This window comes from Ahaetulla prasina, chromosome 10, assembly GCF_028640845.1.
Source record: "Ahaetulla prasina isolate Xishuangbanna chromosome 10, ASM2864084v1, whole genome shotgun sequence".
Lineage (NCBI taxonomy): Eukaryota > Metazoa > Chordata > Lepidosauria > Squamata > Colubridae > Ahaetulla > Ahaetulla prasina.
This window is the reverse complement of record NC_080548.1, coordinates 28,556,417-28,570,720: the sequence shown is the minus strand read 5'-3', so window position 1 is coordinate 28,570,720 and position 14,304 is coordinate 28,556,417. Positions and strand designations below refer to the sequence as shown.

Sequence of the window (14,304 nt, the reverse complement as noted above, 5' to 3'; positions counted from 1 at the left end):
CTGTTCGCGGAATCAAATCTCTTCTGACTCCTGGTTTTTGGAAGACACGAAAACACGACGAGGGCCTGATCTTCACAAGAGGGTTTCCTGGTGGTACCCCGTCTGCCAAGCCATCAACTTTTGAGGCAAGGAACGTTGCTCTTCGAATCCGTTCACCCCAGACGAGAGACGACGAGACGTAATACTAAACTGATTTTTGCATTTAACATGTCTGCTTTTTTTCCCCCACCCACCCAACCCCCCTAAATCCAAAATTACAGTCGCAGGGAGGTGTTGATAATTATCAGCAGCCCAGCAAGCCGAACGGAGGGACGCAATTTTCACGACTGCAGTCCTGCATAAAATTGCTCCAATTTTATCTGAAGGACTGGTATTATTAACACTATACTCTCACTCTCCTGCCTGCTATAATTTTAACAGGCGTAATCTCTGCTCACCACCACTACCCCCACACCCCCGACCTCGGCAGCCGTTGCGATTTGCACGTTCTTAACTTGCAAAGGCTTGTTAATTTAGCGACTGTTGGTTTTGAATGCGGATTTAACTACCTGGATCTCAGCTTTTTCGAGCAGGTACTCTTCAGACTGCAATCTCCATCAACCACAGAGGCCAAGTTGGTTGCGGGGGTGGGTGGGTGCTAGTAACCACGGCTGACTACCTCTGAAAGCAGCTTTCATTATTATTATTATTATTATTATTATTATTATTATTATTATTATTATTATTATTATTATTATTATTATTGAGTCTGTCATTTGCACCTCTATAACTGTCTGGTTTGGTTCTGCAACCCAACAAGACAGACACAGACTTCAGAGGATCATTAGAACTGCAGAAAAAATAATTGCTACCAACCTGCCTTCCATTGAGGACCTGTATACTGCACGAATCAAGAAGAGAGCCGTGAAAATATTTACAGACTCCTCACATCCTGGACATAAACTGTTTCAACTCCTACCCTCAAAACGACGATATAGAGCACTGCACACCAGAACAACTAGACACAAGAACAGTTTTTTCCCGAAGGCCATCACTCTGCTAAACAAATAATTCCCTCAACACTGTCAAACTATTTACTGAATCTGCACTACTATTAATCTTCTCATCGTTCCCATCACCAATCTTTTTCCACTTATGACTGTATGACTGTAACTTTGTTGCTGGCAATCCTTATGATTTATATTGATATATTGACCATCAATTGTGTTGTAAATGTTGTACCTTGTTGAACGTATCTTTTCTTTTATGTACACTGAGAGCATATGCACCAAGACATAAATTTATTTAATTAAATAAATTTAATTATTAATTAAATAAATTTAATTAATAAAAATAAATAAGACAAATTCCTTGTGTGTCCAATCACATTTGGCCAATAAAAAATTCTATTCTATTCTATTCTATTCTATTCTATTCTATTCTATCTTATACTAAGCTTAAACTCAGAGGAAAAAAGGTGATCTTATCCAGTTAGTTTCCTGGGAACATAGAAGCACCTGCACATTTAAAATCAAACCTCCATGCTTGTTTCAAATGTATTGCCTGCTTCCTTCCTCTGCCCTCCCTTGCCATTTTTCTTCTACTGCCAGCGCTGTTTACATCCAGTCAACTGCAGAATCAGGGTTTGTGCTGAGCTTTGGGAAATAGACAGCACTTGTCCTTGATCAGATGTTTTGTTTTCGGACCCCGAGGGCTAGCCGAGCTTATTTTGTTCACATCCCGTTGAAGTAGGAGCTTCCTCCTACCCACTGTGCGAATTCAGCCACCCATCGGAGTTCTCGGCAAGTTGATGGTCAGGCAGATGTCAATCCTGGCTCCCTTTTTTGCCATAAACCAAAGGTACATGGAGAACATCACACACACACACATACACACACACACACACACACACACAGAGAGACACACATACACACATATGCACCCTACGCCAAGCACGCCAAAACACTTCTTTCCTTGCCAAACAGCACAACTGTCTTCCTTACATTCAGCCTTGGCGCAGATGAGGCTCGCTGAGGGATAGTTGAAGGACTTCAGAATGCAGGACACAGCCAGGCTGACGTCCTCGTTGCTCGGGTAGAGGCTGACCGAAGCAAAGCGCAGGTATTGCAGTTTTGGCGTTTCCTCAGGACCCACCTTAACGTGGGGGATCTAGGGGAGAGAGAAGGACATGGTTGGCGTTTCTTGACAATGGGGCTGTTCCTCCTTGCGTGACTACAAAGCCAGGGCAGACAAGAATCCTTCAGCAGGTCAGAATTCTACAGAACTAAACCTGCGTGTAGGAATAGCAATAATTAGGATAGGATAGGATAGGATAGGATAGGATAGGATAGGATAGGATAGGATAGGATAGGATAGGATAGGATAGGATAGGATAGGGGATGGGATGGGATGGGATAGAAATAGAAATAGAAATAATAGAAATAGAGTAAAGTAGATAGGATAGGATAGGATAGGATAGGATAGGATAGGATAGGATAGGATAGGATAGGATAGGATAGGATAGGTGATGGGATGGGATGGGATAGAAATAGAAATAGAAATAATAGAAATAAAGTAGAGTAGATAGGATGGGATAGGATAGGATAGGATAGGATAGGATAGGATAGGATAGGATAGGTGATGGGATGGGATGGGATAGAAATAGAAATAGAAATAATAGAAATAGAGTAAAGTAGAGTAGATAGGATGGGATAGGATAGGATAGGATAGGATAGGATAGGATAGGATAGGATAGGATAGGATAGGATAGGATAGGATAGGATAGGATAGGATAGGTGATGGGATGGGATGGGATAGAAATAGAAATAATAGAAATAAAGTAGAGTAGATAGGATGGGATAGGATAGGATAGGATAGGATAGGATAGGATAGGATAGGATAGGATAGGATAGGATAGGATAGGTGATGGGATGGGATAGAAATAGAAATAGAAATAATAGAAATAGAGTAGAGTAGAGTAGAGGGAGTAGAGTAGGGTAGATAGGATGGGATAGGATAGGATAGGATAGGATAGGATAGGATAGGATAGGATAGGATAGGATAGGATACGATACGATACGATACGATACAATAGGATACGATAGGATAGGATACGATAGGATACAATAGGATAGGATAGATGAGATGGGGTAGAAATAGATAGGATAGGATAGGATAGGATAGGATAGATGAGATGGGATAGAAATAGATAGGATAGGATAGGATGGGACAGGATGGGATGGGATGAAACAGAAATAGATGGATAGGATGGGACAGGATAGGACAGGATGGGACAGGATGGGACAGGATAGGATAGGACAGGATGGGTGATGGGATGGGATAGAAAGAAATAGAAATAATAGAAATAGAGTAAAGTAGAGTAGAGTGAGGAGTAGAGTAAATAGGATGGGATGGGATAGGATAGGATAGGATAGGATAGGATAGGATAGGTGATGGGATGGGATGGGATGGGATGGGATGGGATAGAAATAGAAATAGAAATAGAAATAATAGAAATAGAGTAAAGTAGAGTAGATAGGATAGGATAGGATAGGATAGGATAGGATAGGATAGGATAGGATAGGATAGGATAGGATAGGATAGGTGATGGGATGGGATGGGACAGAAATGAAATAGAAATAAAGTAGAGTAGATAGGATGGGATAGGATGGGATAGGATAGGATAGGATAGGATAGGATAGGATGGATGGGATGGGATAGAAACAGAAATAGAAATAATAGAAATAGATAGGATGGGATAGGATAGGATAGGATAGGATAGGATAGGATAGGATAGGATAGGATGGATGATAGGATGGGATGAAATAGATGGATAGGATGAGATAGGATGATAGGATAGATGAGATGGGGTGAAATAGATAGGATGGGATGAAATGAAATAGAAATAATGAAATAGAGTAGAGTAGAGTAAATAGGATAGGATAGGATAGGATAGGATAGGATAGGATAGGATAGGACAGGACAGGACAGGACAGGACAGAATGACTTGTGGATGTCAACTCCCAGAATTCCTGAGCCAGCCATGGAGGCTCAGGAATTCTGGGAGTTGAAGTCCACATCATAAAAGAGCCCTCATTCCCCACCTCTGTTTTAAGCAAACACCAGTCTCTCTCCTGTTTGAGACTCTACTGTTATGTCCTGCACAGATACTTCTCGACCTAACGACCACAATTGAGCCCAGCATTTCTGTGGCTTAGTGAGACAGTTGTGAAGTGAATTTCCCCCCATTTTACAACCTTCCTTGCCAACAGTTGTTAAATGAATCACCGACGTTGTTCGGTGTGTTAGTAACGCTATGGCTAAGTGACTCTGGCTTCCCCATTGACTTTGCTTGTCAGAAGGTCACAAAAGGGGAGCCACATGATCCCTGGGACACTGCAACCATCATAAATATGAGCCAGTTGCCAAGCCTCCAAATTTTGAACACGTAACCATGGGAGGCGTCAGATGAAAAATGGTCCTAAGTCACTTTTTTCTGTGCTGTTGTAACTTTGAACAGTCACTAAATGAACTGTTGTAAGTCGAGGACTCCCTGTATGGCTATGTACTTTGTCTGAAAGAATGGTTAGAATCTTTTTTTTTTTTGGGTAGAAAAGTGGGATCCTATCGTCAGAAGATGAGCCGCGGTGGTGCAGTGGTTAGAGTGCAGTCCTGCAGGCGACTTCCGCTGACGGCCGGCTGCCTGCAATTTGGTAGATCAAATCTCACCAGGTTCAAGGTTGATTCAGCCTTCCGAGGTGGGTAAAATGAGGACCCAAAATTGTTGAACTCTAAACCGCTTAGAGAGGGCTGTAAAAGCACTGTAAAGCGGTATATAAGTCTAAGTGCTTATTGCTCTTCCTTTTCCCCTCCCTCCCTCCCTCCCTCCCTCCCTGGTGGCGCAGTGGTTAGAATGCAGCATTGCAGGCTAATTCTGCCCACTGTCAGCAGTTCGATCCTGACAGCTCAAGGTTCTTCCCTTCCTCCCTCCCTCCCTCCCTTCTGTGATGTGCAATGATCAGAATGCAGTACTGCAGGCTAACTTCGCCCACTGCCAGGAGTTCGATCCTAACCATCTCAAGGTTGCTCAGCCTTCCGAGGTCGGTAAAATGAAGACCCAGATTGTTGGGGAGGCAATAGGCTGACTCTGTAAACCACTTAGAGGGCTGTAAAAGTACTGTGAAGTGGTATATAAGTCTAAGTGCTATTGCTATTTTCTTTTTTTTCCTTCCTTCCTTCCTTCCTTCCTTCCTTCCTCCCTCCCTCCCTCCCTCCCTGGTGGCGCAGTGGTTAGAATGCAGCATTGCAGGCCAATTCTGCCCACTGTCAGCAGTTCGATTCTGACAGCTCAAGGTTGACTCAGCCTTGCCTCCTTCTGAGGTCAGTAAAATGAGGACCCAGATTATTGGGGGGCAATAGGCTGACTCTGTAAACCGCTTAGAGAGGGCTGTAAAAGCACCGTGAAGCGGTATATAAGTCTAAGTGCTTATTGCTCTTCCTTCCTCCTCCCTCCCTCCCTCCCTTCTGTGATGTGCAATGATCAGAATGCAGTACTGCAGGCTAACTTCGCCCACTGCCAGGAGTTCGATCCTAACCATCTCAAGGTTGCTCAGCCTTCCGAGGTCGGTAAAATGAAGACCCAGATTGTTGGGGAGGCAATAGGCTGACTCTGTAAACCACTTAGAGGGCTGTAAAAGTACTGTGAAGTGGTATATAAGTCTAAGTGCTATTGCTATTTTCTTTTTTTTCCCTTCCTTACTTCCTTCCTTCCTTCCTTCCTTCCTTCCTTCCTTCCTTCCTTCCTCCCTCTCTCCCTCCCTGGTGGCGCAGTGGTTAGAATGCAGCATTGCAGGCCAATTCTGCCCACTGTCAGCAGTTCGATTCTGACAGCTCAAGGTTGACTCAGCCTTGCCTCCTTCTGAGGTCAGTAAAATGAGGACCCAGATTATTGGGGGGCAATAGGCTGACTCTGTAAACCGCTTAGAGAGGGCTGTAAAAGCACCGTGAAGCGGTATATAAGTCTAAGTGCTTATTGCTCTTCCTTTTCCCCTCCCTCCCTCCCTCCCTCCCTCCCTGGTGGCGCAGTGGTTAGAATGCAGCATTGCAGGCTAATTCTGCCCACTGTCAGCAGTTCGATCCTGACAGCTCAAGGTTCTTCCCTCCCTCCCTCCCTCCCTTCTGTGCTGTGCAATGATCAGAATGCAGTACTACAGGCTAACTTTGCCCACTGCCAGGAGTTCGATCCTAACCATCTCAAGGTTGCTCAGCCTTCCGAGGTCGGTAAAATGAAGACCCAGATTGTTGGGGAGCAATAGGCTGACTCTGTAATCCACTTAGACTTATATACCACTTCACAGTACTTTTACAGCCCTCTAAGTGCTATTGCTATTTTCTTTCTTTCCTTCCTTCCTTCCTTCCTTCCTTCCTCCCCCGCTCCCTCCCTCCCTGGCGGCGCAGTGGTTAGAATGCAGCATTGCAGGTCAATTCTGCCCACTGTCAGCAGTTCGATCCTGACAGCTCAAGGTTGACTCAGCCTTGCCTCCTTCTGAGGTCAGTAAAATGAGGACCCAGATTATTGGGGGGCAATAGGCCCCCAATAAACCGCTTAGAGAGGGCTGTAAAAGCACCATGAAGCGGTATATAAGTCTAAGTGCTGCTGCTATTGCTAAATGCTAGAAGATGCCAAAAATCTAAGGGGCAGCGATGTGTTAGGATTCACTCACCTCTTTTTCTCCACAAATGTGGCTTACGATGGAAGCAGAGGCTGGGCTGGATGCTGGTCCCAGAACTGAGGCTACCCCTTTGGGCAGAATTTGACACACTGCATGAAAGAGAGAAGGTGAGAAGAAGGTTAGGCCAAAAAAAACCCAAACCCAAACTCTTTTTTTTGCACAATCCAAGCTTGCTGCACTGTGCAAAATTATAGCTTTTGCAAGCTTCTATTGTACGGCTTCTCTTTTTTACTATCTGCCAATCGTTTCATACCGGTAAGTATAAAAGACTGGAGTCTAGAAGTTAGCGGGTGAAAAACCCTTATTCTAGTCTCGCTACCCATCAGGCGCCAAAAAGCAAGAAAGACCAGAGTTACTTCTAAGCAGTTTTCCTTTATTGTTCCTCACCTGCAGACAGAAACCATGTCCAACTAAAAGGAAACTGCTTGAAGCATTCAAGTTATGCTTTGAGAATTTCTGGGGATGAGTCATCTTGACTTCCTCTCAACCAAATTATCTGAACCAAAGGGTGTACAAACATGGCAACTGTAAAAGACCTGCGGATGTCAACTACCAGAGTTCCCCAGAATTCTGGGAGTTGAAGTCCGCAGGCCTTAGAAGTTGCCAAGCTTCGACACCCTTGATCTAAACTTCGCTGTCTCTTGGTCTTCTGGAACAGCGGCCCGAGGGGTGAGATCCAGCAGGTTCTGACAGGTTCTGGAGAACCGGGTAGTGGAAATTTTGAGCAGTTTGGAGAACCGGCAAATACCACCTCTGGCTGGCCCCAGAGTGCGTGGGAATGGAGATTTTGCAATATCCTTCTCCTGAACTGGGGTGGGAATGGAGATTTTGCAATATCCGTCTCCTGAACTGGGGTGGGAATGGAGATTTTGCAGTATCCTTCCCCTGCCATGCCCACCAAGCCACGCCCACAGAACCGGTAGTAAAAAAAAAAATTGGATTTCACCACTGAGCGGCCCCCAAACCTTTTAGCATCAGCGACCGGTGTCGTGGAAGACAATTTGTCCACGGACTCGGGATGGGGAGGAAGAGAACGCAAACTAGATCCCATACATGTGCTTAGTTCATAAGATTATTTACCAAAACGTTCTACCTGTAAACGAGTACTTTAATTCCAACCGTAATAACACAAGAGCTCTCAATAGATTTTAAACTCAGTGTAATTCGTTCTAATCTTAATTGTAGGGAACATGACTTCTGCAATAGAGTAGTAAATGTTGTTACTCTCTCTAATCCCCATACCTTTTACCTTAAACCAGGGGTCACCAACCTTTGGGCCGTGGTGTGGCTCAGGCTGTAAGAAGCCTGTTATTAAAACACAGCTGCCTGCAATTACTGCAGGTTCTAGTCCCACCAGGTCCAAGGTTGACTCAGCCTTCTATCCTTTATAAGGTAGGTAAAATGAGGACCCAGATTGTTGGGGGGGCAATAAGTTGACTTTGTAAATATACAAATAGAATGCCTTACACACTGTAAGCCGCCCTGAGTCTTCGGAGAAGGGCAGGATATAAATGTAAATAAAAAAATAATAATAAAAAAAACCTTTCGGACCTCAGGGACCTCTAAATTCATAATTTTAAATCCCGAGGATCACTAATACGAATTTTTTTAAAAGATAAATAGTATTTAGTGCAATATAAAAAATGCAAATAATTTTTCTGCGAACCACCAAAATTTTCTTGCAGACCACCAGTGGTCCACGGATCACTGGTTGGTGACCACTGCCTTAAACTGTCTACCGTGGACCTTTCCTGTTTCTTAAGAGGTCCCAAAGGGGGGCGTGCATAAGCGCACCAGCGTGCCTACCGTCCCTGTCCTACTGTTCCCAATTATTTGTAATCATTCTAGGTGTTTATGGCTATGTTTTGCCTATTTATATCCTTTTTTTGTGTGTGCCAATTTTTTTCATGTGTCCATGTCTATGTCTATACTGTTACCTTGTTTCCTTGTTCTTGTTGACAAATAAACAAATAATAATAAATAATAAATGTGCAGCTTCCAGTAGGGTTCAGTCACCCACCACTCACCTCCACCCACTGCTCACCTCCAGCTGTGCAGCCAGGTTCCTAACAGGTCACAGCCCAAGATTGGGGAACCCTGCTCTTGAACGCAGCCCTCGCTTCTGGGAATCCAGGCAGCATTCCACCACACTGCCTCTGACTTTGATCAAATGGCCTAGATCAGGGGTCTGCAAACTTGGCTCTTTTAAGACTTGTTGTTGTGCCTCGCTCGCTCCCCCTGCCGCAGCCGGGGCCCTCTTATCTCCTGCCGGACGCTGATAGTGCAGAAGAATGTCCTGGCATGCTTCCAGCCCCCAGCCCTGGCACCATGCCCGGACAGGCCGAGCAAGACGAATGGCCTGACGTGCCTCCAGCCCCCAGTCCTGGCACCATGCCCAGACAAACGGAGCAACTAAACCCCTCCCCCACAGCATGTGAGCCTGAAGAATGTGAAGCCAGTCATGAGCTAAGATTACCAACAGCTGGAGGCTAGAGAGATCCTCGCTTCCGGAGAATAGAGAGGCGACGTCAGCAAAAGGAAGGGAGGGGCAGGCCTGGATAAGTGCTGAGTCATGGAGCCACACCCCATGGCCTATATAAAGGATCTGCTTTCTGGCATTCTCTGAGTCAGGCAAAGTCTAACTTGGATTGCTGAAGTCACATCCTGGTCTCCTGCCTGCCCTGAGAACTCTGACAGAACTTTGGCAAAGCTGCAGAGGCTTTGCAGCCACGCTTGATATGGACTTCCCCGACCCGGCTGTCAGAGGAGGAGTGGGACACGACACTTGTGGACTTCAGCAAAGCTGGCTGAGGAACTCTGGGAGTTGAAGTCCACACGTCTTAAAAGAGCCAAGTTTGAAGACCCTTGGTCTAGACTGGCCTTCCAAGGATTCGAACGTTGATGCTGGCTTTCAGAGGCTCTTTTAGGAAAGGACCCTGAGGGCCACACCTGCCCAGATTCATAAGCTCTGTGGCAAGGGGAAAACCTTCTTGTTTTTGACATGGCTCCTCCCTCTCGTGACAAAATGTTCCCTGTCATGCAAGGGAAAACCCAGAAGTTCATCAGTCGCAGACCCCAGAGGTAAGGGTGCTGTTCTTACAAGCAGGACTTTCCAACTGACAGGTTCAACACAACGCGCAGTTGCATCCTGAGGTGGATTTTGTACAGGTAAGCCCACTTCGATGGATGGACAGAGCCAGCTCCACAGATTATTAATACTTTAGAATAGAATAGACAGAGTTGGAAGGGACCTTGGAGGTCTTCTAGTCCAAACCCCCCACTTAGGCAGGAAACTCTATACCAGGGGTCTCCAACCTTGGCAACTCTAAGACTTGTGGACTTGTGGACTTCAACTCCCAGAATTCACAAGTCTTAAAGTTGCCAAGGTTGGAGACCCCTGCCCTATACCATTTCAGACAAAGGCTTGTCCAATCTTCTTAAAAACCTCCAGTGTTGAAACAGCCACAACATCTGGAGGCAAGTTGTTCCACTGATGAATTGTTCCAATGGTCAGGAAATTTCTCCTTAGTTCTAGGGTGCTTCTCTCCTTGATTAGTTTCTTGTTCTACTTTCAGGTCGGGGTGAAATCTACTTACTTTCCCAACTGGTATGGAAGTACATGCGACCCCGTGTGCAAAGGGTAAAAAACAGGTTACTTCCTGTAACGACAACTGGGCGGGTGGGCGGAGCCTCGCGCCGCCATCGCTACCAGTTCTCCAAACCACTGGCCGCCATTGCTTCTGGTTCGGCCGAACCAGGCCGAACCGGGAGCATATCAACCCTGCCTCAGGTGCTTTGGAGAATAGCTTGACTCCCTCTTCTTTGTGGCAGGCCCTGAGATATTGGAACACTGCTATCATGTCACCCCTGGTCCTTCTTTTCATTCTTTTTTATGATAACGGATGGCTCCTTACAGTGGTCCCTCCTTAACTTCAAGAAGCTCCACCTTCTCGGCTTCCTGGTCTCATGAGTCGAGAAGACTATCCACGCCCTGCTTGAGGGGCACCCAACGTACTGGTGTCGGTGGTCTCGTACTGGCTGTCCCGCTGCAGTTCGAAGATCTCCACCTCCACCCGGGCCTTGGCGGGCACTTCAATGATGCTGTTGATGTGTTCACGGGCCAAAGCTAAGGCAAGTCGCTCCCCACGGCCACACACAGTCTGGTCATCCAAAATGGCAGCTGCTTGTCGGACAGGAACCAATGATGGGTACAAAAAAGAGGAAGGAAGGAAGGAAGGAAGGAAGGAAGGAAGGAGGGAAGGAAGGAGGGAAGGAAGGAAGGAAGGAAGGAAGATCATTTTGATTAGTGATTTTCTGACGTGAAACTCTTTCGAGTATAGAAGTTGACTTTCTCACCCATCTCCAAATGATGGCTGTCAAACCCTTCCAAATATGTAGAGGTGACATCTCCCAGAATTCCTGGCCACTACAATGAACAAGCTGGAATGTTGGGAATTATTATCGGGAGCAGTGTTTCTCAAACATGGCAACTTTAAGATGACTCCCAGAATTCCCCAGCCAGCCATACTAAGGCTGAAAGACACTGATCTATAGGAGGTCAGATCAAATGGGATCAAAATATGTCTGCTCTGACTTTCTTCATCTTTCTTGTTTCATTGTCTTTTTCTTGAACCTTGCAAATTCCCGGATCCTTGTTTTTTGTGTCTACCACCACAATCTAACCTCAGCCTTGGACAAACTCCGATGCCTCTAGCTTGGAGAGTAAGGCAGCTAGAAGCTGTGACATTCCAAATCTGTGCAAAGGTGTACAAAACTCAAAGGTTCTGCCATTTTTCCTGGAGCCATATGAGGGCAGGGATGATAATAATGTCAATAATAATGTCATGCCCAACGTTAGACTACCTGACATCCTGGATCTCTGCCCCAAGCTTCAACGAGCTTCAATGATCTTGAAGTACTCTTAGAATAACAGAGTTAGACGGGACCTTGGAGGACTCTCGTCCAGCGGTCCCAAACTTTTCCAGCTTGACGGCCCAGACCACTTGTGGTGTGTGTGTTAGTGAGTGAGTGGCAGGCGCATGCTCGCGCACACGGCTGCATTTGCTGTGAGCGTGCATGCGAGCAGAGGGTACTTGCGCTCACATGCAACGCTCCACTTGTGCGAGTGGCAGCCGCTTGTGCACGAAGTTCCGCTGAACAAGTGGAGTGGAAGAAGCTTGTGCTCACGCCCAAAGCTCATCATGTGAGCGGAAGGTGCTCACACGTGTAACTCCGTTCACACGAGCGGAGCTTCGAGCAAAATGCAAGTGCCCTCCATTCACCCAAGTGGAGTTTCACGGCGCACATGCTTGCCCATCTCTTCTGCGGCCCAGTTTCCAACAGGGGTTGGGGACCCCTGTTCTAGTCCAACCCCCTGACTTAGGCTTCCCCAGCAGCACAAATCCGAGTCCTCATCCCGATAAACCTCTTTTATTTAATTTACAGCGAATTCCCCTCCAGCAATGTCTTTCCTCTCCCACAGTCTTTCAAGATAGTTCATAATTACCGACCTTTATCAGGCTTGGAGAGCGGCCAGGCCGATATCTTTCAGATGCCGCAATATTTGGGAAGACTGTAGTAAGGAACTAATTGTCTTCTGCAAACTCCACTCCCCTTTCCTTCCTCTTTTATTCCCTCTGGGAGGAGGCATTCATCGGCCACCTGTGGCCTTACTCCCAAGTCGACCCTTGTTCTTTAGTGGTTCCCTTCGTCTGGCAACTCTATGTATGCGCCCACTGGGAACAGGCTCCAGCTGCTCGTCTGCCTCACTGATGTCTGACTCCGAAGGCAGCCAGTAACTGGCATACGGTCCTGACCCCATCTCTGCCTCTGACGCAGAGCCCTCATCAGAGCCTTCCCCAGACTCCAGGACCAGCCCATGTTCCTCCCCAACTGTCCTCTCCTCACTGTCCGAATCTGTTGCCAGATCTGCTGGCCGCCGGCGGGCCACGACACTGCTCGAGCAGGAGACTGTACACCCTTTCAGATGAATGGCTCTCCAGCCTCTTGTTAAAAACCTCCAGTTATGGAGCACCCACAACTTCAAGCCATCCCATAGGAAAAGTCTTCTACTCACCCATGCGCAGAGAGGACAACAGCTCCAGGCTCTGGTGGGTGAAGCCGAGTATCAGCAGCAGCAGCAGCGCGGGCAAAGCCGGCATCTTCTACCCCTCCTCATGGAGAAAGTTCGGCCGTGGCCCCTGCGCTGCCACCTGCAAGCAGGATAGAAAGACGCCCCCCACACACACACACTTTGCATCAGTACCTGGAACACGTCTCAGCAGATGAGCATCTGACAACTGAAGGTGGAATGACCTCATAGAAGGAAGACCCTGGCGGTTGTAATTTGGTTCTTCTTTACATATTTGAAACCCAGGTTAAAAAAAGCAGGCAAATTTGCTGATTGGGACAGCCCGCAGCAAGATCAAAAAACGGCTTGGGTTTATTGATGTTTTTAAAGGGTTTCCAAGGGGCAGCTCAACCCCCCGATCTTCAAATTTAGCTGAATCAAAGGAGATTGAAAATTGCCAGCAATGCACCGTATCTCTCAGGGACCTTGCAAATTGGCTTCGGACCACAGGTTCATGCTTCACTGTTTCCCCTGCACGCATAAAGCATCCGTAATTTCCCCTTACCGTTTATTGGTTCGTTACCTTTTTAATTAACCCAGGCAAAAATATAGGGTTCTTTACCCACCATCGGTTGTGTGCTTGTTTGTTTATATCCTGCCTTTATTATTTTTATACGTAACTCAAGGCGGGTGAACTTACTTATCCAACACCCTTTCCTCCTCCTTTTTCCCCCACAGTAACCCTGTGAGGTGAGTTGGGCTGACAGAAAGGGGACGGCCCAAAGCCCCCAGGCTGGCTTTCATGCCTAAGGTGGGACTAGAACTCACAGTTTTCTGCTTCCTAGCCTGATGCATTAAACACTGGACCAACCTGATCTCAGGACTCAGCAAGGGAGACTAGTTACAGCAGGGGTCTCCAACCTTGGTCCCTTTAAGACTTGTGGACTTCAACTCCCAGAGCTTTGCTGGCTGAGGGACTCTGGGAGTTGAAGTCCACAAGTCTTAAAGGACCAAGGTTGCTGGCTGAGGAACTCTGGGAGTTAAGTCCACAAGTCTTAAAGGGACCAAGGTTGCTGGCTGAGGAACTCTGGGAGTTGAAGTCCACAAGTCTTAAAGGGACCAAGGTTGCTGGCTGAGGAACTCTGGGAGTTGAAGTCCACAAGTCTTAAAGGGACCAAGGTTGCTGGCTGAGGGACTCTGGGAGTTGAAGTCCACAAGTCTTAAAGGGACCAAGGTTGCTGGCTGAGGAACTCTGGGAGTTGAAGTCCACAAGTCTTAAAGGGACCAAGGTTGCTGGCTGAGGAACTCTGGGAGTTGAAGTCCACAAGTCTTAAAGGGACCAAGGTTGCTGGCTGAGGGACTCTGGGAGTTGAAGTCCACAAGTCTTAAAGGGACCAAGGTTGCTGGCTGAGGACTCTGGGAGTTAAGTCCACAAGTCTTAAAGGGACCAAGGTTGCTGGCTGAGGGACTCTGGGAGTTGAAGTCCACAAGTCTTAAAGGGACCAAGGTTGCTGGCTGAGGAAC

General features: G+C 46.7%; 1 protein-coding gene across 1 annotated transcript in view; it reads right to left on the bottom strand.

The window, feature by feature from the left end:
* GRIK5 (glutamate ionotropic receptor kainate type subunit 5) overlaps nucleotides 1-13,526 on the bottom strand; it is a 53,312-nt gene extending 39,786 nt beyond the window's left edge. The window contains exons 1-4 of the mRNA XM_058196340.1: nucleotides 12,787-13,526; nucleotides 10,726-10,890; nucleotides 6,702-6,799; nucleotides 1,983-2,148 (exon numbers count right to left, since the gene is read on the bottom strand). Coding sequence (XP_058052323.1) covers nucleotides 1,983-2,148; nucleotides 6,702-6,799; nucleotides 10,726-10,890; nucleotides 12,787-12,871 — 514 coding nt within the window. The 5' untranslated portion in view covers nucleotides 12,872-13,526. The remainder of the gene's footprint in view (nucleotides 1-1,982; nucleotides 2,149-6,701; nucleotides 6,800-10,725; nucleotides 10,891-12,786) is intronic.
* Nucleotides 13,527-14,304: the final 778 nt, after the last annotated feature.